A 26,659-nucleotide genomic window follows, 5' to 3' on the forward strand; every position below is an offset into this window, starting at 1 on the left:
TATCATCTGCTATAAATACACCTTACCACAATCATCATCAGGCTAGCTCAGTTGCCTGCAATTTATGAAGGTTATGGGAAATAGTGTGAAGGGTGAAACACTTTATTAAGGGTAGCTTTCTTCTCTGACCTAGTCACACGATCTAACTTGAATATAAATGAATGTATGTGTACTCTTTAGCAATTAGTATAACTACTTTATAGGTTGTCCCTCCATTTGTTATGCAGAGGTCATTGTTAGTGTGAAAAGATTTGTTTTTAATATTGGAAATTCCTCTGTTCTTCATTGAGACCACTTGCATTTAAAAATAGTATAAGTAATTCCTAAGAATAAAGGAGAAAGAACAAATCCACCACTCCTTTGTCTCTTTTTTTAGGAAAGCTTATGCAAAGCTTTCTTTTTCCTTCCCAAGACCAAATCAAAACAAAAAGTATTATATAAACTATTTCCTTTTTTTTTGAGGGACACCTCTTCAACCTGATTTATCTAAAAGCAACAAGATCCCTCTCCTTGCATCTCTTCTCTTTAATTGCACTTGCTGACCAATAACTACTGAATAGAATTTGTTTAGCGTGTAAGGTTCACAATACAATACAACCCTCTGTTGAAGTAGAGATTAATAGAAGAAAAAATATCTTTACCTTCAGAAATATTGTCTTGGAATATAAATATGCAACAAAAATATTTTCTCTCTCTCTATATATATAGATCATATAGAAGTGTTATAATGAACTGAAAATTCAATAAAAATATCCAATCAAGGAGGGCACCACCTTTCTGTAGGATCTACTTTCTAAATCCATGAATTGATTTTTCTAACATCTTGAAACTGGTTGGATAGAGAATGACAAATTGTTTCCTTTGCAGAGTGTTACCCAGAATAGCCAAACTGGCCCTATGACAAGGGCTATGTGGCATGTTAATATTCATTAAGGGGGCAAACCCCAGATTATCATATCCTAAACAATTTGCTTGGAGAGAGATCCAGGATACCTTTTCTTCCCTTAATCTGCCTTGTTAAAAGGCTGTTACGGTTGCTTAGTCCAAAGGGACAACCAAGAGAGAAAAGAAAGAGGGGGGAAAAAATCAGGAAAGAGGAAATGAATAAAAAAATATTTTATTCAACTCCACCTGGAACTAAAACGGAGCTTTCTTTTGGTGAAAATTACATTTTTAAAAGAAATTTCCACTTTAAGAATCCTGCTCCCAACTCCATCTCTGAGATAGTCTACCATTTGTTTTGGAAAACTACAAACTGAGTTTGCAGGCAGAGAAACAACCAGGAGGCTAATAGTCTTTTGCAGCATCCATTTGGAAATATTCCATCAAATATTTCGGCAAGCAAGCTCAACTAGAGGCAAAAAAAAAAAAAAAAACCAACGGAAATACCTCCCCCTCCCTCCCCACATAACCGAGACATTTGATGCCTTTACCATACTCTCTCCTCCTCTTCCTCCCACTTCTTCCCCCGCCCCAGACCGGTTACTAGGGTAACTTGAAAAAGAATAAAAATATTAAAAGAAAAGTTCTGAGTCCATAGCCATGATCCCACCGGCACGCAGCGAAGCAATGCGAGATTGTCCAAGGCTGGAAAGAAAGCCTAAGCCGAGATCAGAACAAACCCGTTATCCAGTCAGAACGAATAAGCTGTTAATTGCAGTCTCACCGAGGAAATTGCTATTGTTCCAGGCGGGGACAGGCGGCGGGTTGAAAGCTAAGATGCTTGCTCCCCTCAGAGAACTCTCTCAATTAGTCTGTATTTCAGAGTTCAGTCCCCAGCTCTCGGGGCTGCGACAGGTCTTTGCTACGAGAGGAGATCAAGTGCTCCATTTCCTTCTCCCCCTTTCCTCTTTTTCTCCTCCCACTGCCCGTACCGCCCCCCGTCCACCCTCTCCCTCCCCCTTCTTTCAGTCCCAATCTCTGAGTTTCTCTTACAGTCGGTCGCAACCAGTCCCTCTCGGTGGGAACTGAGGCTGGAAAGACCTCCGAGACGCAGAAACTAACGTTTGCAGGACGGACGTGCTCAGTTTTTGAGTAGCCGTGACGTGCAGGCCCGGTTGGAGCACACTGGAGACCCTCCGGCTGCCTCCCTCTGTCGCCTTGCCCACCTCCCCGTTCTCAACCCTCCCACTAGCGCCCCTTCTCCTCCTCCCCATCCTCTCTCTCTCTCTCTCTCTCTCTCTCTCACACACACACACACACACACACACACACACACACACACACACACACACCACACACACACCCCGAAGCATCACAGACAGCACTAAAGAGGGAGAGCGCAGCGCCTGGGGAAGCGCACAGAGAGCTTGGGGAGAGCAGCCAAGCGCACCCATGCTGGACAGCAGAGCGCAGCGCACTCGGTGGAGCGCGCGCACCCCGAGACACTGGAGGAAAGTGAGCGCCCACGTGCGCGCGCGAGCACACACACGCGCGCACACACAGACACACACACTCATACACATACAAGAGAGGGAGAGGAGAGCTGGAGCGCGCGCGCACCCACAGACAGAGCTTTACTATCTCTCTCTCCCTCTCCCTCTCTCTACTCCCTCCTCACTCGGCATTCAAACAGCTTTCCGACAGCATCAGCCAAGGATTTTTTTCCCCCTAGTCGCTGTCCGTCCATCAGTACCTGAGGGGGGTGGAGGAAGAGGAGGAGGGAGAAAAGAGAAACAAGAATAAGCCTGTTAATCTTATACCAATAAAACCCCACCAACCCCAGCGACCCGCCTAAGCAGCAGCTCCAGCGCTTTGAGTTCTCGCCTCGGCGTTTCCTTGGCATCTTGACTACTCCGGGTGTTGGGTTAGATTTGGTCAAACAAATCGTCGCTCTTAAGCCAGTTCCATTTTTTTTTCCCCTTGCAGTCTCTTGCCTTGGGCTTTCCCACCCCCTCCGTTTTCCGTTTGGGAGGCTGGATTGAGTTGGATACGGCTCCAAGCTCTGGGCTGGCTGGGGGTGTCCTCTCTCTCCCCCCCCTCTTTTTTTTTTACCCCTTTCCTTCTTGTGAATGTGTTTTCCTTTCTTTTCTTCCTTCCTTCCTTTTTTTTTGAAATCTTGATTTTGGAACCTGAGCCGGGGAAAATGGGCAACGGTGATTCGGCCAGAAGGGGAGTCTCTCCATCACTGTTGTTGGGACGTGTGCCTGTGCTAGGCTCTTAGAGAAATAACCTCCCTCAGCTTTCGGAGTGGAAGGTAAGGGGGTCTGGGGGATTCTTTCTCCATGCCTGGTACCAGGGATTATCATCATAGACTTCGAAGCCTGGGCTCTTCCTGGGGAGGGAGGGAAAGGAGAGGTTTCTACTGGAGGGTTGAGAAGCTGGGGGTGAGGGAAGAACAGACAAACAAAAACAGCCCCCCTCACCTAACCATCTTCCCCCTCCCCCCCCCCCCAATCTCTGCATTTACTCCTACGCCGCAGTTGAAAAGTTAGAGAAGTGTGTTTTGCGAGAGACTGGCTTCATTGGGAGGCATTTCCAGGGAGGTAGAGAAAACCTGACGTTTGTATGTGATTGGGGTAATTTTATGAAAGGGGGGGAATTTTAGGTTAATAGGAAGTTAAGATAAGGGAAGTCAATGGGTCTTATAGTGGGGAAAAAATGAGTGGAGTGATGGCGCCGTCTATGTTCAACAAAACTACAGTGTCACCTAGAAAATCAGTTTTACATAGCTCAACTAAATTCCCGTTTGCTTTTCAGCAGGAGATCACTAACTAAATAAATAAATGACCTAATCGTAAAATTCGCTGAACAGTTCTCCCCCCCCCCCTTCGTTATTTCTTAAAGAGAAGAAGCAGGTGTTTTAATTGACCCTGCAGTCCTTCCTAGAGGCCAGACCAGTTATATTTTTTACTGACAAAATAAGGACAAAAATAAGATTTTGTGTACTGAGGCTTTTAAAAATCTAGAATGATCTTTTAAGGGAGCTCGTCTGAGCGAATGCTGAAGTGAAATCGGGGCTGTTTTGCCAGATTTTCTTATTCAAGATGAGCAAAGCACTGCAGACATGGACTCCGGCATATTATGTGGAAGAAAAAGTCGGGGGCTTTCATTTGGAAGAAAAATAAGACCTCTTTTGGAGTTGCAGATCATAAAATGAATCCTTTTTCATGGTTGGAATTCCTAATTTAGACACTTATTGTCACATTGGCTTTCAACGCCTACACTCTATCCTGTAGAATACTGCGCAGACCTGCATTGCCTGCAAAGTGCTACACGGAGAGAAGGGGGATTATTCTCAGAATTTCCATTTAACTTTCTTCCTTTTTAAAACGTCTACATGTTCTGTAACTTCACTTCATCAAGAAAAATAACATATTATTCTCCGGGCTCTATATTTGGGAGGAAACAGAGGAACCAGTGTTTTTGAAAGCTCTGGCAGTTCTGGTATTATTTTAAACTGCAGCTATAAAGAGGCTTAGAGTTGATGCTGTATTACCCATGTCAAGACTAAGAGTTTAAATTATAATCTGGAAATATCAGAGATCTCTTCAGGGACTTCACTCTGTCGATGTGTTTGTGTCTGTGTGTGTCTGTGTGTGTGTGTGTGTGTGTGTGTGTGTGTGTGTGTATGCGTTGGTGTGTGTTATGCAATGGGAAGGAAGAAGCTTTTTTTTTTCTTGGTTTGGGAGAGAACAACCTAGGTAAAGCCAAGATTCAAAACTCTAACTGCCTCTGTGTCTGTCTCTGTTTACAGAACAGCGGAAGAGGCTGCAGTCTAAAGACTTTTAAAATTAACTTGGCATCACTTTTCTCATCCCAGACACTAACTGGAAAACGAAGTGTCAGTCAATTTTTAAAGAAAAAGCCACAAAAACTTCTTAAAGGTTAAAGCTGAAAACATTCAAGTTATTTTTGGATAACAACATACAGAGGTAAATATAACCAAGGTTATTATATCATGAAAAGTCAAGGTAAAACAACAACAAAATAGGAGGGTTTGGGGCCATTATTGGGAAGGAATTCATTCAATACCTGCAAGTGTTAAGGCAGAAAAATCTAAAATGTCTTTCATCTGTCATATACAAACCTGCAAATTACAGTAGATAAGTCTAGATAAAAAGTACTAATTTTTAAAAAAAGCAATTAGAAGCTTGAATCCAGTTCAATTACTGTGATTCTGGGATTTTTCATTGACATCGCCTTTGGATACAGATACTAATACAGTGATCCACTTTATGTATCCCAAGAGGGCATGTCACATTGAAATGAATGTCTTTAAATTCTGGCTTTCAGTGGCATGTCAAATAAGTTACCTTTATGTGTCTATCCACCTATGCCTTTTCCCCGATAATATTTACAAAATAAGAACACACATTTATACCTATGTTGGCTCACAGTAATTTAACATTTTAGAGACCTTTGTAGACCAGGTGGTCCTGCAAAGGTATGTAGACATATGGGAGATAATGTTCCATCTGCAACAAATAATAATTTGTGCGTTTTAAAATTGTGACTGTAATTCATCACGATTACTTTGCACATTTAATAGTAAGGAGATAATTTAACCACAGCTGTTCCTAAATTTTCAGATTAGATTATGTGAGATATATATTTCTATGCACAGGTTTGGGGAGGGGGAATCATGTAAATTGATTTTTGAAATATCTTAAAATTGATCTTTATTGATACTTTGTGATATCTAGAGGTTTTACTTTAATTTTTTTAGTTTTATAATTCGCTGAAAGGAATAGCTGCTAGATGAATGAGGACATTCCTATTAATGATCTATTAAATCTTATTTTTAATTTGAATTTAGGGAATTGGACCATTGTGAAGGGCCACGTGGTGGCGCTGTTCACACAGCATCGAGCAATTTCCATGCGTTATAAAATAAAAATTACCTGCCCTTCTTTTTGTAAAGGGTTTTAACTGAAATCTTGAAAACAGCTGGCCACAATATTGGAAGGAGTTTCTTTTTCAATGCGTGCAGAATTACCTTTGCATTGTAATTTCATCCCCATTTTTACAGGCCAAATGACATAGGATGAAGGCTGTTCGTAATTTGCTGATTTATATATTTTCCACCTATTTCCTGGTTATGTTTGGATTTAATGCTGCCCAAGACTTCTGGTGTTCCACGTTGGTGAAGGGAGTCATTTATGGATCATATTCTGTAAGTGAAATGTTTCCAAAAAACTTTACAAACTGCACTTGGACGCTGGAAAATCCAGATCCAACCAAATATAGTATTTACCTGAAATTTTCCAAAAAGGACTTCAGCTGCTCTAACTTTTCCCTCTTGGCTTATCAGTTCGATCATTTTTCCCATGAAAAAATAAAGGATCTTTTAAAAAATAACCATTCTATAATGCAACTCTGCGATTCCAAGAATGCTTTTGTATTTCTACAATATGATAAAAATTTTATTCAAATACGTCGAGTATATCCAATCGAATTTCCAGGATTACAGAAAAAAGGGGATGAAGACGAAAAATCTTTTTTTGAGTTTTTGGTTTTGAACAAGGTGAGCCCAAGCCAATTTGGTTGCCATGTATTATGCACTTGGCTGGAGAGCTGCTTAAAGTCGGAAAATGGGAGAACAGAGTCCTGTGGGATCATGTACACAAAATGCACCTGTCCTCAGCATTTGGGGGAATGGGGAATAGACGACCAGTCCCTGATGTTGTTAAATAACGTGGTGCTTCCCCTCAATGAGCAGACGGAGGGCTGCCTAACCCAGGAGCTGCAAACTACTCAGGTCTGCAATCTTACCAGAGAAGCCAAGCGCCCACCGAAAGAAGGTAAGTGCAGAGGAAACAGGGTTGGAGGGTTCAGGGGGAATGGAGTGAGAAGGGAGATACTTAGAAAACTTAAAAAAAAGATTTTTACGTTAAGCTTAGGTCATTTTCCTTCCTCTAGTAATCTCTGCTGTATTTGGATTTATTTGATGTGAGCCTAGGGTCAAGGACAAGAAAGTCTTTTTTGATTTGAGATCTGGGAATCATGCAGATGGAAGAGTGACTAAGTTTGATTGAGAATGAAACATACCCACAGAGACCCCTGAAGGCACTGGGCTATTGAAATGAAGTGAAAGGTGTCCTAAGTTTGGCAAGCTCACTCAGATGTTTCTGTAGTGCTTCTGAATGTTAGAGAAGAGTAGCTACCAAGTCCAAGTCCTTCCTTGAGTTTGCAGCTCGGCCAAGAGACAGTCACAGGTTGGAAGCCAAGTAATAATCTTGGTCTAGGAACTGAGGAAGTCGGTGGAGAGAGGAAGCAAGAAATGAAGAAAAATATAAAATTCCTTGAAATATATCTGCAGGGGAAAACAATTCTTCTGATCCTGTTCTTTTTGACCCATCAAGTTTTCTTTCTTCCTAAACTCTCCCCCCCAAAAAAACAGAAAAAGGGGGGAAAAGTTACAAAGTTAAGAGAAAATGACTAACCCCCCCCCACACACACACACACACATTTAATAGAGAATTCCCTATTAATCTTGAAATTCAAGGCAGGTGAAACAAAGGCACAGATCTGTGATTTTTATTTGAAATGCTTTGCACCATAAACCCCACATGCTCCCTGGTCTTTAAGGAGAGGCCCACATGGGACTCAACTGGAAGCACAGGCTCACTGTGTCGCAATGGTTGTGAAGTCACATGCTATTGGGAGCAGAGGGATGGGTGGGAGGAAGGGGCTCAATTAAAACCCCCATGCAAATTAATTGCCCTACCTCCCCCTCTGGACTTTTAGTTAGTAGGGTTATTGTTGTGGTATGAGAACTAGCAGAGTCTTATTAGGTCTACTGCAAAGGATTTCTGCCCTCGCTTCTGCTCCCCTGTTGATCAGCACAAAAGAGAGAGGGAGAGTGTTTTAGCTGGGCTGTTTGGAAAGGCAGACTATAACGGAAATGCAGGGAGAGGCGATAAAGTGAAGAACTGATTTACAGCATTTCTCCAATTCCTACTAAGGGCATTACGTAAAGGTTTTGAAGCTGTGAATTGTGTTTAACAAGTGATTTTTTTGGGGGGGAGCGGTTCTTGGGGGGGGGTCACAAAGACAAAAGAGGAAAAACAGATTTCCCGATTGGGAAATTCCTGAATTTATTTCATCTCTGCGAGGGGAGTGATATTATATGTTTGTGCCTGCTCCCCCACCCAGCAATGTGAGAGAGTGTGTTGATTTTTTATTCAGGAAATGTTTTCTGATTGCCACAAAGATCCTTGTCTGTGGAAAGGGACAGCAAAGCTCCAGTCCCTCTTTCCTCCCCTCCCCCCAAACAGAAGTTGTCTTTGTGGCCAATATAAAATTGACACGTTGTTAAGAGAATTTCCTTTAAGGCCAGCCAAGGCTTTGTGAGAGAAAAAGCTGAATTTGCTTCAAGCTATTCCTCTGCTAGAGGCACTTTGGGGGATGGGAATTGCTGTGGGGAGATGGAGCTGGTGGAGGAGAGGTGCTCGGTAGCCATTCAGGCTAATGGACAGTGTGAGGTGTGTGGATATGGGAGGGGGCACTTTAAGAGTTCTACAGGTCATTGTTTGACTAAAAACTGAGAAAGAAGAAAACAAAGTGATTTTAAATTACAGGAGTTCTTTTCTCTAGTAAAATTCCCAGAGAAGCACTTGCAACTGCAGGGGTGGTATTTAACACCATTTAAAACTAATTAGTGTCCCCTAGAATAAGAAACTAAAACATACACACACACACACACACACACACACACACACACACACACACACACACACACAGACAGGAAATGCTTTGGTAGTATTTCTCTTCATAAGACAATCACTAGAAAGGGAAAAAAAAAGTATGGGAGATCCTAAATAAAAATCAGAAGTCCATATTCATCAATAGTTCAAAATTGTCATACTTTAATCCACTCCTAAAAATAATGAAAAGTCACAAGTTTACTTCGGTCATGCCAATTCCTTTGAAAGGCCATAGCTGACAAGAATTCTTTCATGTACATCAATATGATTTACAAATAATTTGCTGGTCATGATGAAAAGGCATGAATAAAGGTAGTTCTAGCATTAGAGGAAGTATACTGGTTTGATTTAACTTTTAGTAAATGAATAATTCAGTTAGTACAGGCTACATGACTGACAATTTCTATTCTTTGTGCATAATGAGCTGGAAAAAATGGGCAGGGAATGCTTCCATGAAAACAGCAGTGATGGTATTCAGACAAGTATCATGATAAGAGAAATGAATAATTGAACTTAACAGTTTTTAGGCAAAAACTTACTTTGAATCAGTGAACATGGAATATCCATAATATCTAATTCTCTAAATTTAGACCTTAAGCCTTCTTTAACCATCTGAATCAGAGAAAAACCTGATCAAGAAGATACTCATAGTATATTTATGAGTTATTGTATTTTGTAAATGATTTGTTTAAAGATTATATTCTGTGTTTTTTCACACCAGTCTGAGAGGAGACTTCATTAGCTGCTATAGAAGAAAACTAACAAGATGGAAAGTCAGATTCACTTAAAAAGGGTTAAATCATGTTCAAAATATATTTCTAATAGTTAAATAAAAAATTTATAGAGGAATGATTTCATTCTATTCCATTTAAAGGTACCATATCCTTTTATTTTTGTTTTCTATCATCTTTTATGGCTTTATTTTTTTAGCCAATTATCTTCACAGAATGATAGTGTAATGCATATTTTTTTAAAAAAATTGAGACCTCAAATCATCAATCTTTTCATTTTAATTTGACATATTTTATTTTCTTCAGAATTACAAGTCAAGATAATAAACAATACATGGATTAAATAATCAGTTTTGTTTAACAGCTTTGTTGCTTTTAGTAAGCACTGATATATTTAATTGGATAGTTATTTCAAATGGAGTTCATAAGTATATAATAACTTAGGGGCATCTATGTTATCATGAGAAGGGTTTTTAATAGCATTGTTTAAGTAGGTTTGTTTTAATGAAACACTGACATTTAGAAGGAGTAATTTACTTTTTTTGGAAAATCTTATGCAATTTCGAAACTAAATCAACAATGGAATATTAAGAATTCCCAAGTTTTTTTTTAACAAAAGATGCCAAATATTATCATGAGGGAATGTGATATCTATCCTGAGATAAGATTTTTTTTGCTAGAATTATTTTTAATAAATATTGGCCCTAATAACAGTTTGGGTATATGATTAGAAATGGAATGAAGACTCATTATTTGTTATAATGAACCTGAGAATTACAAAAATTTGTTTATGTCATGTGTTATTAAAAATATTTCTACAATGGCATTGTTAAGGAGCTAATGTTTTTTATACAGTTTTCAAATTGTCTTCAACTCTAATTTAGAGTTTCTGTCTGGCATGTATATTTTGGAATGCAGATTTTTTTTCTTTTCATGAAAAAATTAAAACTGTGTAAATCAATGATGTAAGGTCTTTTCTTCTTCCTAGTGTTCTCAAGGATGTCAGGTATCTCTTGGCAAAATCATTTGTGGAAGGTGTGGGTTTAACTAAAAGGATATACAAATTAGATTAGTTCATTTAATATTCAAAATTGACATGTAGAATGAAAGACTCTAGAATTGGTATCGAGGGGTTTCCTCCATTTGTAATACTCATGCCTACATTACTGAGCATATTCTCTTTTTAACAAAAAAAAACAACACAACAAAGCGTTCACAGGACGCATCATTTGTTACTACTAAAGAATTCTAAATTTTGAAAGAATTAAATAAATTAGATTGTGCAGGAAAAGTTGTACTGGGAGAATGGAGGTCAAACTTACTTAATAAAAGAATAAACTGAGAGCATGGGATTTCGAATCCAGATCTTGTTTGGAATCCAGGCTCTGCTACCTGCATGTGACCTTGGGCAAGTGATTTAACCTCAATTTTCTCATTTGTTAAATGAGGGTGTTTAGGTAGATGATCTCTAGTTTCATTTACACCTCTAAATTTTAGAATTCTATGACCTATTATACCCTTATTTGCTTTTTAAAGAGCTCCTTGCATAAAGGGAAATTTTCATAGTTGTCTTTTTGAATTTCATTCAATTAGAGGATAACTATATATATATGTTTCTCTTACCATCCCTGAGATATATGCCTATATGCATGTATTTATGTTTTCTATATTAGCACATGAATTGTATATATTATATATATGCACATGTGCATACAAACATACACATGCACACATGCATATGTGATAAATACACATACTCATACACAAGCATAACAAACTACATAAAATGAATGAGGCCCAAATAAGTGTGTATATTACTTGCCCGATATGCTGCCCTCCAAATCTATATCTATATCTATATCTATATCTATATCTATATCTATATCTATATCTATATCTATATCTATATCTATATCTATATCTATATCTATATCTATATCTATATCTATATCTATATGGATAAATATTTATATGACCATAATGTGTACATTCAGTATCAATCAGTTTTCCTTACAATTCCTATCTTCCCCCCCAGCACAGCTTCCTTCTCTAAACTGAAAAAGGTATGAGAATAAGAGATATGGATATGCAAAGGTTTCATATAAATAAATCGAAGATATCAGTATGAAAAAGCAGTCTTGTTTTGAATTTCATTTTTGATCAGTGTCTTTTGTTGAAACCTCTCCACTTTTCAGATTCAAACCAGTTATTTTTACCTAAGGTTTAATTGAATTTTTTTGCAGGAAGAGGTATATTCCATACCTATAATTTCTGCATAGTGGTACACCAACACTCCCAGTGTGGAAAATCCAACCAATCATTCTTCTCTAAGAAGAGTTTTAGGGAGTTTGTGGCATTGAAAAATTAAATGACACTCAGAGACTGGCTCACTATCCTCTCTGAAATACTTAATCTCATCTCGTTACAATTTAGGGTTATATGTTATACAGAGAACTTAATGAAATTCAAAATGGCAGAAGGGAAACTATTGAGAAATATTTCTTAATTACATAAATCATTTATCTCAGTTTTTTCTAATGATGTCATAGTCTTTAAAATTCTTACCATTTAGACACCTGTTGACAAAACCATTTACAGATCAAAAGGAATTTTGTCCTAATAGTCTCTGAGCCTAATGCTTATTTTAAACATCCATTTACATAGTAATCCTAATTTACAGTTAGGTGATTGTTGTAGGTTGAAAGAACTTTGAATAACACTCTGCTAAAAATCTGACTCTCCTAAGAACCAATCAGTCTGGATAATTCTTATTAGATTTGAATGTTAGTTATGAAGTAAAATATTCACACATATAAGATGCATTACATTTACACATAGACACATTACATATACACAGTATATGCAGTATATTATATATATATATATATATATATATATATATATAATAGAGTATATATTATTGACTTGATAGCTCCTTAAGGGTGGCTTATATTCTCAACATATAGCACTGAATGATATAGTTAAGTGTACTTATTGAATTGAATCTAGTATGACAATTCTGAGTAGAGAAATAAGTCATAAGGAAAAGAAATTCATTCCCCCCCTCTCAACTTTAAGATAGCATGTAACAGGTACAGAGAATTTCTTATAGGTAAAATAGGAAAGAATGTATGGTTCAGTGCTTCTATTATCTACTCCTAGGATCAAAGGATCATAGGATTTAGAAGTGTAGGGACCTTGAACATGAACTATGAATTTACAATGATGTCAGGGAAAGAAGAAAGTAAGGGAGAAAAGAATTTTTTTTTCCTTTTTGCTATTTAAAATGTCATATATTTTGGATTGTCTTCATAAAAGGCATTTAAAAACTCAAACATTTTTATATGGGGATAGATTATTTTATAGGTACTAAAATTAAAAATAAAAGAGTAAAATAGTGATTCCAGTTTAACTGAGTGTCTAGGTCTGAAAGGCCTTTAATAATAACTAAAAGCTGATGTAATTCTGATCAGTCTTGCTATCAAAGTAATCACAGGATATTTTTCTTAGCATTACATTTGGAATTCAGCTTGAAACATATCTGTTATAAGTACATGTGAAAACATTTTACTGTTAAGGTTTTTGGTTGTTTGTTGGTTTGTTTTTCACAAGGCTATAGAATTAGATGACATGCCCAAAGTCATATAGTTAGGTAATTATTAAGTGCCTGAGGCTGAATTTGAAGTCAGGTCCACCTGACTCCAGGGGTGGTGCTCTATTCACTATGCCATCTAGCTGCCCACTCTTAATGTTTGTGGAGACAAAAAATTTCTATAAAAATGATTTGAGCTTCTATGAACTAAATTAATCATTTTAAAGATGAAGTTTGTAAACATTTACCAGTGTATGTGTTCCCAAATGGACAAAACCTGTGCTCACATAGAGTGCAGTTCTTTTATAAAGATGTATATAAAGATAAATAGGAGAGAGAGAGAGAGAGAGAGAGAGAGAGAGAGAGAGAGAGAGAGAGAGAGAGAGAGAGAGAAATTCTGGAACATACTCATTTTCTCTTGTCTTGATAGATCTTATGCCTTTTTTCCTTGGCTCAAATTTGTCATACTCAATTCAATTCGATACAGTTAAGTATATGATTCAGTGTTATATTTTGAGAATACAAAACCAACCTTAAGGAGCTATCAAGTCAATAATATATTACTTTAGATGATATATATATATAATAAATAACATTATATATTATACATATATAATATATACATTTGCTTTAAGATAGCATGTAACAGGTACTAGTCATTTTCTTTTGTGCAGCACTGAATATTCCTCAGCAGTAGCCATGGAAATTAACATTTGACCATATATCTGAGCAATGAAATAATGAACAATTTTTAAAACTCAACCAATTTAATATTGTATTCAACAAACATTTATTCAATGCTTACTGTGTGTAAGACACAGTGTTAGAAATAATAAAAAGTCTGGGGGAGGGGAACTCAAGGATACATTATACTGAAGGGATATCACATATAATATAATAAAAGGTTAAGAATGAAAATGGACAAAAAGGGATATACAAGCAAAATAGAGAAAACACTAAGATTTTAGAGTATGAGGAAGGGCTCACTAGAGGGAGGAGTAGATACTTGCTGAGTCTTGAAGGTACATTAAGGATTCTGAGAGGTGTAGCTGAGGAAGAAGTAAATTAGAGCACTGGAAAATAACCTCTGGTACTGTACATCCAAGAAAGATTATCTCTAACTCGTAGCAGATCTGGTGGTCCATCTGACTGGAGCACAAGAATATGAGAACTTATGTAATATACAGTTATGGCCAGATGGAAAGGTTAAAGCAGATTGTGGATAACCATTCATGCCAGACTATGGAATTTATCTTGTACAAAAATACAGTCTCTACTTTCAAAAAATATTTTAAATACTTTAGTACTTGGCATATTAGCATATATAGAAAGATGATACTGATTTTAAAAGAACAAAGTAGGGGCAGCTAGGTGGTGCAGTGGATAGAGCACCAGCCCTGGAGTCAGGAGGACTTGAGTTGAAAGTTCAAATGTGACCTCAGACGTTAATTAATTGCTTAGCTGTGTGACCTTGGAAAAGTCACTTAACCCTATTACCATAAATTTTTTTTAAAAAGAAAAGAAAGGACAAAGTATCTTTAGTAAGTGTGCAACTAATGTCAATTTATGAATCAAGTGAAATTTTTGCAGTTTAGTGCTTAATAAGAAAATATTTGCAAAGTTTCTTTAATCTTTATATATGTGTATATGTGTGTGTATATATACATATATAAAATATACTTTTCCCTGCCACTGAATATTTCTGAAGTTAGTTTTTTTATTTAAATATTTGCAAGACCTAACTAAGATATAATACATAATGTTAGGGGCAAATAAATGACACGATAGTTAGAGTGCTATATCTCTAGTAATGATGATTTTAGCTTAAACACTCACTAGTCATATGATTCTGGGTAAGTCACTTAATCTCCTTACCTCAGTTACTTTACCTGGAAAATGAGGATAATATTAGTACCTAGAATCAAATGAGGTAATAATTGTTCATCACTTAGTTCCTGTATAGGATCTATAATAAATGCTAACTATTATTATAACTTATTAGTTATGTAAAAGTATAACCCCTGATTTAAAAGAGCTTGCCAAAATTGAGAGAAATAAAATAAATGTTAATATCTTTATATGAGAAATTGTAATTAACTTTGAAAGAGACGTCCAAAGTGGCATAAAACACTCAAGGAGAGAAAACTGTCTGATAAATCGAAAACTCAGGAAAGTCTTTGTGGAGGAGGTATAACTTGAATAAAACCTTGAAGAAATTGGAACTTTTCATCAGCCAAGTCTAAGAAACCATTTCACATTTAGAAGTATTATGAGGCAGCTAGGTGGCACAATGAATAGAGCACCAACCCTGGAGTCAGGAGGACCTGAATTCAAATATGGCCTTAGGTACTTGATAATTGCCTAGCTGTGTGACCTTGGGCAAGTCAATTATCATTATTGCCTTAAATAAATAATCTTTTTTTTTAAAAAATGAAGACATGTTATGGAAAAGTTTACATGTCCTACCAAGAATTATTATTTTATGTGGAAAAAAAACAGGGGGAATTGCTAAAGACTACTGAGCTTTTAGCTTTAAGAAAATTATTTGGGCAACATTCTGAAAACTGGATAATGGTAAAGAAACGCAAATGCCTTCCTTGGAAATTGCCCGCCAATTTATTTTCATATTTGTACATAATTGTTTTCAAGTTGTTTTCCCCATTAGAATGTGATCTTTTCAGACCAGTGAGTGCAAAATAAATGCTTGTTCAATGACTGGAAAGATTGCAAATAAGAAACCATTGCAATAGTATATACAAGAGGAACCTGGTTTAGCATAGGAACAGTGAAAATAGAACAGAAGCATCGGGTATTGGAGATTTTGTGGGTAGAGAATTTTCTCTATGCTTAGAGTAGGTTTGAGCAAAATATAAATACAAACACAATAGAAACATACAAGAGACAATGTATGTGAGAGAGACAAAAAGTATGAGAATGAGATAGAGAGTATATTAAAATATGTAGTTTGTAAGATATTTCCTTAATTGGATGAATAAAAGTCTTAAAGATATAGAACAAAAGGAAATATACAGTCAGTACAAATGGCACTTTGTGAAAAAATCAACAGTTTAAAAAAATGATTCTTCTTAATGTTCTTCTGTTCAGTTTTTAAACATTTTGGAAGTCAATTGATTATTATGAAAAGTGAGCTGGAATCTGAAAGCCTGGATCTAAATCCTGGCTCTAGTCCTTAATTGTGTAACCTTGGGTGAGTTATTTAAATATTCTGAACCCTAGCTTCAGAATGGATATAATAATGCTTACATAGGATAGATGGTACTTTATAAACCTTAAAGTAAATGAGATCATAGATTTAGAGCTTGACAGCTTTAGAGGTCATTTAGTCCAGCTCCCTCACTTTAAAAATCAGGGAACTAAGACTACAGAGTCTCTGATATGGTTTCAAGAGGGATAAGGAACAAGCACTAGGATTAAAGTCTATGTCTTCTGATTCCAAATCCAGTGCTGATTCCACTGAACTGCTCTCCGCAAATAAGTTAATATAATTAATATTTGACAAAATTCATGGCAAACTAACTTTCTTTTGTATTTTAGGCAGAATAATATTTCATTGAAGCATTTTAATATATGTATATTTTTTAATTTTTGCTAATAATAATAATAATAATCCTTCATGAAACATTTTTAAAAACTCAATATTGTATTGCAACTTTTCCAATTGTAGTATAGTATGAACATATCTTATATATTAAATATTTTACAAATTGAACTAACCAATTTTCATTCCTGTTGCTTCAAAGACACTTCTGACTATTCTAGATTAATCTAAATCGTTATTATCTTTTTGCATTAATTTATGTTTTTCTAAATCTCTTTTCATTATAACTTTCCAATGCTAAGGATTGTAGAAATTATTTTCTTCATTGTCCCTTTGTTTGTTGAGGTATTTGTGGTATTTGATTAAAAAAAGTCTCAAAATTCTGAATGCAGACTATTTTATATTAGATAAAGAAATGGAGTACTGAAAACGTATGTGTTGATGTAAGCATGTCTGATACATCCAAAAATAAATAACAGTAATACTCAGGATAAAATGTTAAAATCCAAGGGCTGCCAAACTTATTTTTGGATATGATTACTTATAGGGTTGGCAAATAAGTTTTCTCTTTCCTTTCTTTAACCTTTATTTCAGGCTCCATAATACAATTTAAATTTTGAATTCTATTTGAAAAATAATTTCAATGACATATTTCAAGTATAAATTTAGTAAGATAATAGAATTATTCATCCCTAATTGGATGGATGAATAAAATGATCTAGATTATGGCCTTGCTTTTGATGATTTTTAAAAAAAATTATGTGACTAAATAAGTCACAATATTTTCAATACCAGGTCCTTAATGTTATAAAAAGGGCATGTAAATAACTGTCTTGCTCTTCTTACATAGTGTAGAAGAAAAAAGATTATTTAGATCTCAGATTTTAGCTTGAGATATGAAAAAGATGATCTAGTACAGTTTATAATTAAGCATTGAAATACGATTCATAATAATAAAAGTACTGATTTTCATGTTGATACAGCCATTTGATGTACATAGTTTATATGTAGAAACTAGTCTTTTGTAGATTGTTATAGCCAGGTCATGCTTGAAGGATCAGGAAATAGAATACAAAAATTCTTTTAACTAAAATAGAAATAGCACCTTAAAGTATATTTTTATTTATTTCAAAAACATCAGTTTGGTAACAAATTGATAAAATTTCACTTTTAAAACTCAATGGAATTTTCTTTGTTAAATGGGATCAGTTTAACTCTTCTGCCAGTTCTATAGAGAAAAATATTATTCTTTTGTTTCAATTCCCTAAACTATTTAGTGTTCTGTCAAACTGCAAATGTGCTTTATATAATAATTAGTAAGGATAATGACAGTTTGACTGACTTCCTTCCAATGAGGCAATAGTGACATATATGAGTTGTAGAAACACATAGAGTTGGAACATTTCTAGATAAGGAAAAAGATCAGAAGAGAATCTTTAAAAAAACAATAAAAGTGAATAAGTAGATTTCAAGAACAACTGCTTCAAGCATCAGCTTTCTCATCATTATCAAGCACTTATGAAATTGTTACAGTATTTACTGTAACAGTAATATCCTTACTATAATATGAGAAAGAACTAGTAAGGACTATTTGGATTCTTCTTCTTCTATATCAAACAACATTTTTGGCATCACAATGAGAGATGAATGCAATATAAAATCTCACTGTCTTTATTGTTTATTGAATTTAAGCAATAATTTGACTTTGGAGAACAAATTTTGTCCTTGAAGTTTACAACATTTTGCTCCTATACAATAAAAAAATTATAAAACGTTTTGACAGATTTGACAAAAGAGATCTTTCAAAATGGATTCAAATATTGATATAAAGAGTATTGTTAAATGGGAAGATACATGCCAAAAGGTATTTATCAATTTTATAGAAAATGACCTCTATAAAATCTAAACAAAAAGGAACATTCCATAATAATTAAAAATGTACTCAATGAAATCCAAAACAGTCTAAAGATTAGTCTAACTAGTCATGCTATAGTTAGATGGAACTCACTGATTTAATTCATTACTATGAACATCTTGGATGGTGCTAAAAATGAACAGCAAATCACATCAAAAATTGTGATGAAGTATTTTAGTTTTTCTTATTTTGTAGAGTTTAAAACTCTTAAATTCTAGTAACTTAAAGGAAAAACCTCTAGATACAATAGAAAACCATATGTTGGTTATGAGGGGACTATAATATATTAGAATTAATGTTTTTCATATGAGAAGTGGGTGAAAATTCATGTATCAAGACCGAGAAAATAACAGATGGATGCACCGAGGGGTACACTGGCATTGCTGAGGTATTAGAAAGAACAGGAAAATGACTTCTGTCATGTTGGTAGATTCTCTCTGGAGAATATTTGGGAAGTTGTGAACAAGAATCATATTAGATGAAAATGTGAATGAGTTTTGATATTTATAGGAAGAGAGAGAGTGCCAACATGAAAGAAATAAGAAATCTACCAAAATATAAAGTATTCTATCGGGGATAAAATTAAAATTAATATTTCAATTGCAAATTTAAAAATCTTCCTTTTCTTTTTTTGTCTCCTCTGATACATTAGTGTATTCTTATGATTCAGTTCAGAATATTTCATTTTCTTCGACTATAACATTAATTTCCTGATTTTTAACAACTTGTTTCTAATATGATTTTTATTTAATGATCGTGTGACTGTTTTTAAAATAGGAAATAAGCATGATAAATGTGGGAAGGAAAAGGGGAAAATTACTCCAATTAAAACCTTGTTTTCTTTTTTAAAATTATGAATTTATAAGGAATAAAATTGCAATTATAAATATTTTGAAAAAAGAATAATAACAAAAATGCACATGTACCAAGAAACTAATTCTAATGATATGAAAGCAAGTAACTGGAATATATCCATTTAACACACACGTACCAGCTTTTTCCCCCCACATTGGTCTACCCAAATTTCAATTCTGCTTCTGTAATAGAGGCTGAAAAATTGCAGTTTATTTTTGGCTACTGTGGGAGGTCAAATGCTTCTATCATTGTTGGTTAACATAACTCAGAGGACCTTTAACATATATACATATATACATATATATATATATATATATAAGAGAAGAACTTGATTAATTATTATAACTTATTTTATAGGGATCCTATGTCCTATTATATAGCTGAGGAATTTCTCATCCCAATTTCTAAATAAAGACTTTATGTCATAAATTTTAATATTGTAGCAAAATACCTTTAAAAACATCTACAACAGGTATGTCCAAAGTACAGGGTTTTTGTGAGAATCAAATAAGATAATATTAGCAAAGTACTTAACAACTGTGCTAAGTGCTTGCACATTATAGGCACAATCTAAATGTTTATTTCCTTTTCCCTTCCCCCCATCCCATCTCTCTCAGATGTTCTTTTACTCTATTTTCATTCCCCTCATCCTTCTTGGAGTAATGCTACTGAAAAGTTAATGTATTATCTATAGAACCTTACACACAATTAGGGCTGCACAATATATTTTCAGATGCTTCACATAGCTATGAGATAGGATTAAGTATTGAGACAGTATTATAAACTTTAAAAGCATCTTTCCTATTGTGCTATTTGCTGTGTCTTTGGGAAAATAAATATGCAGGAAGGAAGAAATATCAGTGAGGGATGCTAAAAATTTCATGGAAGCACTGGGAGGTGTGTTTTTTCTGTTTGTCAAGACTGTTAATAACATCAGTTTTAACTTGAATTAGCCAAGGATTTTTTTTCCCCCTTTCTGATCAGTGGGGCCATCTTTGATATTTGAGAAAAGAAGTTGCTTTGGAGGTAGAATTTAACTCTTGAGAAGGATTAACTCTGTATCTTTTCCCTTTTATTTCTCTGAATGTAGGAAAGGGTTAAGGCAGGGTATTATGGTATTCCTCTCTTCTTTCTCCATTCCAAATTTCAATGACAGTTTACACCATTAGAATAACATTTCCAATAAGAGATTCTGCTGTGAGAGAGAGAGACTTCATTAACAGATACTCTACTCCTTGGGAGAGTAATATGATTATACTTTCAGAATAGAAAAGATTTGGGGGTTCTGTAGCAATGCATGTAGCTACCTTTGTTGGGGATCTTTATGTAAGTGCTTCTTTGCTAGGGTGATCAATATATGTGCTGATTTTTCTCAACAATGCTTGGCTCTATTTCTCAATTCCCCTAAATTCTAAAGACTTTTTTTCTGTTTTTTTCCCCAAGTTTTCCTGGTTATACCTTATTTTTACATAGTTCTCATTAGACTGTGAGTTCCTTGAGAAAAGAGATTGTCTTTTTCTTGGTTTATTTATTTATTTATTTTTGCTTAGCACAGTGTTTGGCAAATAGTAGATGATGTGTACTGACTGTATTTGTGGGAAAGTATGTCCCAGTTTTATGAGAGACTGTTTTGTTACTATTGCTTATACTCTGCTAGTCTAGTAAAAGCCTTTTCTTTGAGCCATTTATGTACACTGAAGGACTAACAAAAGTATACAGGTTACTAGGATCTCATGAACTAGAGTTTTTGGAGTACAACAGCATGAATACCTTGAATCTGGAATTGTTAAACTGCCCCCATCTCAAGACCCAATCAAATCACTACAAAAAATATGCATGGCATCTTATAAATTTTTCAAGAACAGTCAAACATTTTTCAAGTGTACTTGTTATGTATGTAATCTTAATAATTAACTAGTTAGGGCAGTTGAGATGATATCATATTCAAAATTACTTTTCTTCCTATGAGGGCCATGAAAGTAAGGACTATTATAAACTTTTATCTTCATACATTAATTTACTGTCTGGAGGAAGAATTGTTTTTTGACTCTCTGAGACTCCATTTTGATGTTTTCTAGGCAAAGATATTGGAGAAATTTTCCATTTCCTTCTCCAGCTCATCTTACAGATAAGGAACTGAGACAAACGGTTAATGTGGCTTTCCCAGAGTCACTCAGTTAGTGTCTGAGACTAGATTTGAATTCATAAAGATTCCTGATTCCAAGCCTGGTATTCTGTCTACTTTAGCTGCCCCTTCTGGGGTATGAGAGCTCTTTACTTTCTCTACAGCATATACATTGAGTAGTTTTGTGTAGGGTTGCTTCTCCTACCGATTCTCCTTTTCCCTCCTGAATAGTCTTCTAATTTGAAAAGAAGATATAATTAAAATCTGGACATTTCAAAAAACAAACTCTCTAGAATTCAAAGGGGAAAGAATAAACCCAAAGGAGTCTCAGAGGTTTAGAAGAAAGTAAGTAGTCATTTATAATTTAGAGAGGATATAGTTTGAAATGGATAGCCAGACTGTAAACGAGTAAATAGAAACTATTAGAAATAAGTTGTTAAAAATCAGGAAATTAATGTTATAGTTGAAGAAAATGAAATGTTCTGAACAAAATTACAGAGAATTTAGGTCATATCTAAGCCAGGGTTTCTTGATAATGAGTTATTAAATGTTGAAAGATGAACTCTGCTTCAAATAGAAATAGGTTAGTTTCTTATCCTAAGGTGGAAATTGTATTTCCCAGTCTCAGGTTTTGTTAATGAGTACAGGTTCTTTAATAATGATGAGTTAACTCTGAAGAACTGTACAAATTCATTTGATAGAGGACCACAGACTAATTAATGAGCAATATAGCCCTCTGTGGATACATATGTGCAAAATTTAAAAAACTAAGCATTTTTCAAATAGCTTATTCTAGCTCACTATTAAAGCGTAGTACTTTTTAAAAATTTCATTTCAGTTTAATAACTTTTTACTAAAGGGTAGGAATGAGGCAAAAATAACAAAAAACATTGTTTGAAAATTTATAATTTTCTTAATAAACTAATTCTTACTTTGATTATAGACTACTGTTGTTTGTTATCAAGAGTGAGAGGATATGTAATATGGTATAGGTATGTCGTTTTAATTATAGTACAGGATAGGGTAATATAATATAGTACAGTATTGAATAGATATAGGAAAAAGCAGCTTGTCTTTGAGATCTGAGGACAAGAGTTAAAAGTCAGTTTTGATACTTATTAATTGTGTGACCTTGAACTTTCTTACATATTTTCAGGCTTCACTGATTTCCTCTGTAAAATGAGAGAAATGGACAAATGATTTTCAATGCTTCTTTCAACTTTAAAAACTATGAATATGCCAGTAATTTCTGGAATGGAAATTTATAATTTTAAATTTTTTGTAGGAGTTGAAAAAAGTAATCAAGCCTAAAAGGAAGAGGAAAAAAAACCCCTTATATTTCCTTAAGGGCTATATGAAAATTCTATTTGTATCACAATTTGCTTTTAATATCTCTTCTGATTATAGGGAGAACTTTTTGTTCATTTGAAACTCCTTGTTCATATTAGATCCCAAAGCTCTAATCTCATTTTCTGATTTTAGAGTTCCTAATAGAACAAAGTTTCTATTTAAATGGACATTATTGAAATTGAAATTTCCATTTCATTGCCCTACATATAACAATATCATAAATATTGTTTTGGTTTATAATATGCATATATCAGTTTAATATTGTTTAAATTAAAATCTAAAAGTAAATATCAAGTTATCTAGTTTAGAAATCTTGCTCATATCTTTCAATCAACACGGACAATATGTCTGAGCTTTTGCTTACCTCTGTGTTCTCCTTCCCTAACTTCTCCTTACCGACAAAGTATTTAGAGTGTTTTCCTTGCAGTATCAACAGGTCCTTCTCTCCCATAGAGAAATAATCAGAGTTAGTAAGAGTTTCTTCAGTGGATTAAATAGGATCAAAAAAGTGGTTATTTTCAAATGACATTGTTTAATAATAAATTTAAAATGAAACTATTCATTTAAACTTCATTTTTCTGATACTTTGAGTTTCCAATTAGTGAACTTTGTGTGTATTGTTATTATTTTCCATGTGCATTGCAATCAATGTTCAGCTCCTAGTTCCATTACACTCTTATGAAATAATTTTTCTTTGCAAGAAGCTTTCTACCATAGAATTCCCTACCTCCTTTTCGTCTCTGGTTTAATCCTTTAAAATATTCCTGAATTTGAGTGCCATATATTAAGTATGAATTTTCTTTGACTTGTAATTCTTTCTTATTTCCTGTGAATCACACTCCAGTACCTTTCTTAACAAAATTTGTTTTTGACCAGTCATGTCTCTCTCTACTCTGCCACCTGCTTTTAAGTGCCCAGAGCTGACTAGTAAATCTATCTAGGCCCTTCTTTACACTGTCATTTGAGATTTTTCCCTTAACTTTAGATTCACAGTACTTGAGTGCTAGAAAGGGTCTTAAGTAATACCTAATTCCCATTTCTTCATTTCATAGGGCAGGAAACTGAGATCCAAAGTTTTCCCTGGGATCACAAGAGTGATAAGTGAGAAAATAGTGACTAAAACCAAAGTATTCAGATTGTAGCCAATTGCACCTTATTCTACACCATGCTACTAAGTACAAAGATAGGAATTGGAATTGTGATTTCATGAGTGTAAGAACTCTCTGTTAAATAAATTCCTTCCTCTAATTCAGGTTAGAAGTTTTTTTTTCTTTTTCTGCAATTTATAGTCCTTAAAAGTAGTCTGGAACCCTTAAGAGTTTGCCAGTTGGCTACAATGTGAGATCTATCACTGAAACATGCTACTTCTTAATATCAACCTCAAAATAATTTAAAAGTGATCCTTTTATTTCTTTGAAAAATTGGATCTCATCATTATAATGCCTCTCATAAAATTAATATCACATTATCAAAAAAGTCAAGTAAATTCAATAAACACTTATTAAGCATCTACTATAATATGCCATGTATTCTGCTAAGCACTGGAGATTCAAATAAGAAAAAGCAAGTTTCTACCATCAAGATCTTGATGATCTAATGGTGGAAGCTAGAAAGACTTAGGCACTTGGGGTCTTGGGGGTTTCTTGTTCAGTGGAGTTGAATCCAAGGTGAGTTTCAGATGAAAAGTGGAATGAGTGAAATTCCTGTCATTAATAAAGGAAAGCATTGGGGTTAAGTGCACAGCTCTCCAGTCAGAAAGAAGAGAGAAGACTGAGAGAAACAGGAGTTAAAAATCCAGGGTAGGTTGGTCCAGTGGATAGAATTCATGACCTGTACTCAGGAAGACCAAAGTTCAAATCCCACCTCAGACAGAAGGAAAGAGACTTAACCCTCTTTGCCTCAGTTTCTTTATCTGTAAAATGAAAAGAAGGAAAAAGGAAACCATGCTAGGCTCTTTGCCACAGAAACCCTAAGTAGGGATAACAGAGGATTGGACAGGAATGAACAATTACCCTATACACGCTAACAGACCTAGGATTAAATCCAAGTTCTCATGATTTTTAGGTCAATCTTCTGTCCACATTTCCTAGATAGCAAGGAGACCAAATTTTTAAACAAACAAACAAAAACCCATTAATTAGGTTCGGGTTCTTTGTATTTTTGTATGGAAGTGCCAATCTGAGTCAGCAGAGAAAAGTCCTAGAAGAGGGTTTTCCAAAATGCAAACTAGTCATGGCAGGGTGACTTTATGTGGCTCCTATGGGTTTACTTAATGCTTTAGTAAACGAAGTCAAGCTACTGCAGAGCTCCTACTAAAATGGCAAATCAAAATACTTTGTGTATTATTTCAATGAAAACTTAAAAGTAAGGTTGAACAGCCCTGCCCTAGAAGAACAATTTAGGGGAAAGATCTCCGTAGTGTATGAAGGAGAAAGAACAGTAAAATATAAAGGTCCACAGAAACCAACTAAGTTAGATTCTTCATCCCCATTTTAAAAAACTGAATAAATTGAAGAGATCAGAGAGAAGGAATTTGTCATAATTGTTAATGCAACAACTCTCATGATTCATTGCTCCCATAATTTGTCTTTTCAGTGAACTTGAGTAGTGATGAAATTATAAAGGGGAACATACTGATAAAGAACCTCAAATTGATGCCAATTGTTGATGCATCTTTCATTTGTTATTCCCCATCCAAAAAGATATTCTTGAATAATAGTAGAATGAACATCATTTAAATGGCATATAAATTCATTTTCTTTCTTTTTTTCATTTTTGCAAGACAGTGTGGTTAAGCAACGTGCCCAAGATCACAGCTAAGTATTTATTATGTGCCTGAGATTAGATTTGAACTCAGGTCCTCCTGACTTCAGGGCCGATACTTTATCCACTGTGCCACCCAGCTGCTTCTCATTTGAGCCTTTCTAGTGAAAAAAAGACAAACGTAAGAAATTACTAAATTTATTCCCTCTTTCTTACTATATTTCTGCTTGATTGTTAAATTTGAGGTTTAATTGTATAGAATTTCCTCATTTACATCTTTATGCACCAGGCACAAAAGCATTATTAATACTTTTCTTCATTTACTAGTGACCTAGATTATATGATCTTACCCATATTATTACATTGCTAAAACATGTCATATTAGTCCACTTGTACTTAATTGAAGTACATTAAAATACAATTACTACTCTTCCAATGACTTCAGTGAACTTGTACTTTTAAGGGGTTATCTAAGTGAATTACAGACTTTTTGGAGATTTTCCTGGTTGAAGTCCTTAATTTTCTTAGTGTAGTGAATTCTTGCTGTGGATACCCCTTCTAGTGATACCTATCAATAATTCATTTATACTCAAACAGAAGACTTGCTGAACATTACATGTGTTAGAGACAGGATTGGAGCTCAGGTCTTCTTGACTCCACACATATATTTTCTTCACTACATTGTACTTCCTACCTATAGGATAGTAGAAGCAGTGATTATACTCAGAAAACATTTATTAAGTATATACTCAGTCAGAGCAATAAATTCTAATTGTTTTTGTTTGTTTGTTTGTTTTTAGTTTTTGCAAGGCAAATGGGGTTAACTGGCTTGCCCAAGGCCACACAGCTAGGTAATTATTAAGTGTCTGAAGACACATTTTAACTCAGGTACTCCTGACTCCAGGGACGGTGCTTTATCCACTGCACCACCTAGCTTCCCCCCAACTGTCTTTTACAAATGAATTCTATGATAATTTATGTCATTTAGCTACAAAATAAATAAGAATATGCCAGGTTTCTCTTCTATTTCCTGGGAAAATCAGGAGCCAGATTTAGAAGGATAGGTGTTCAGTTGGATGCTCAAAGCACATGAAAGAAATGATTGACCTTCAAAGGTCTCA

The 26,659-nt window shown here is 34.8% G+C and overlaps 1 protein-coding gene across 3 annotated transcripts in view; it reads left to right on the top strand.

Moving 5' to 3' along the window:
- The first annotated feature begins 2,747 nt into the window (after positions 1-2,747).
- ADGRB3 (adhesion G protein-coupled receptor B3) overlaps positions 2,748-26,659 on the top strand; it is a 909,716-nt gene continuing 885,804 nt past the window's right edge. For 2 of the 3 annotated variants that reach the window (XM_074237293.1, XM_074237296.1), the window contains exons 1-3: positions 2,748-3,196; positions 4,697-4,874; positions 5,759-6,743. In XM_074237293.1, the coding sequence (XP_074093394.1) occupies positions 5,987-6,743 (757 nt within the window). In that variant the 5' untranslated portion in view covers positions 2,748-3,196; positions 4,697-4,874; positions 5,759-5,986. The remainder of the gene's footprint in view (positions 3,197-4,696; positions 4,875-5,758; positions 6,744-26,659) is intronic. The other variant, XM_074237295.1, reaches the window with a different exon arrangement.

This window comes from Macrotis lagotis, chromosome 5, assembly GCF_037893015.1.
Source record: "Macrotis lagotis isolate mMagLag1 chromosome 5, bilby.v1.9.chrom.fasta, whole genome shotgun sequence".
In the NCBI taxonomy this organism is placed as follows: Eukaryota; Metazoa; Chordata; class Mammalia; order Peramelemorphia; family Peramelidae; genus Macrotis; species Macrotis lagotis.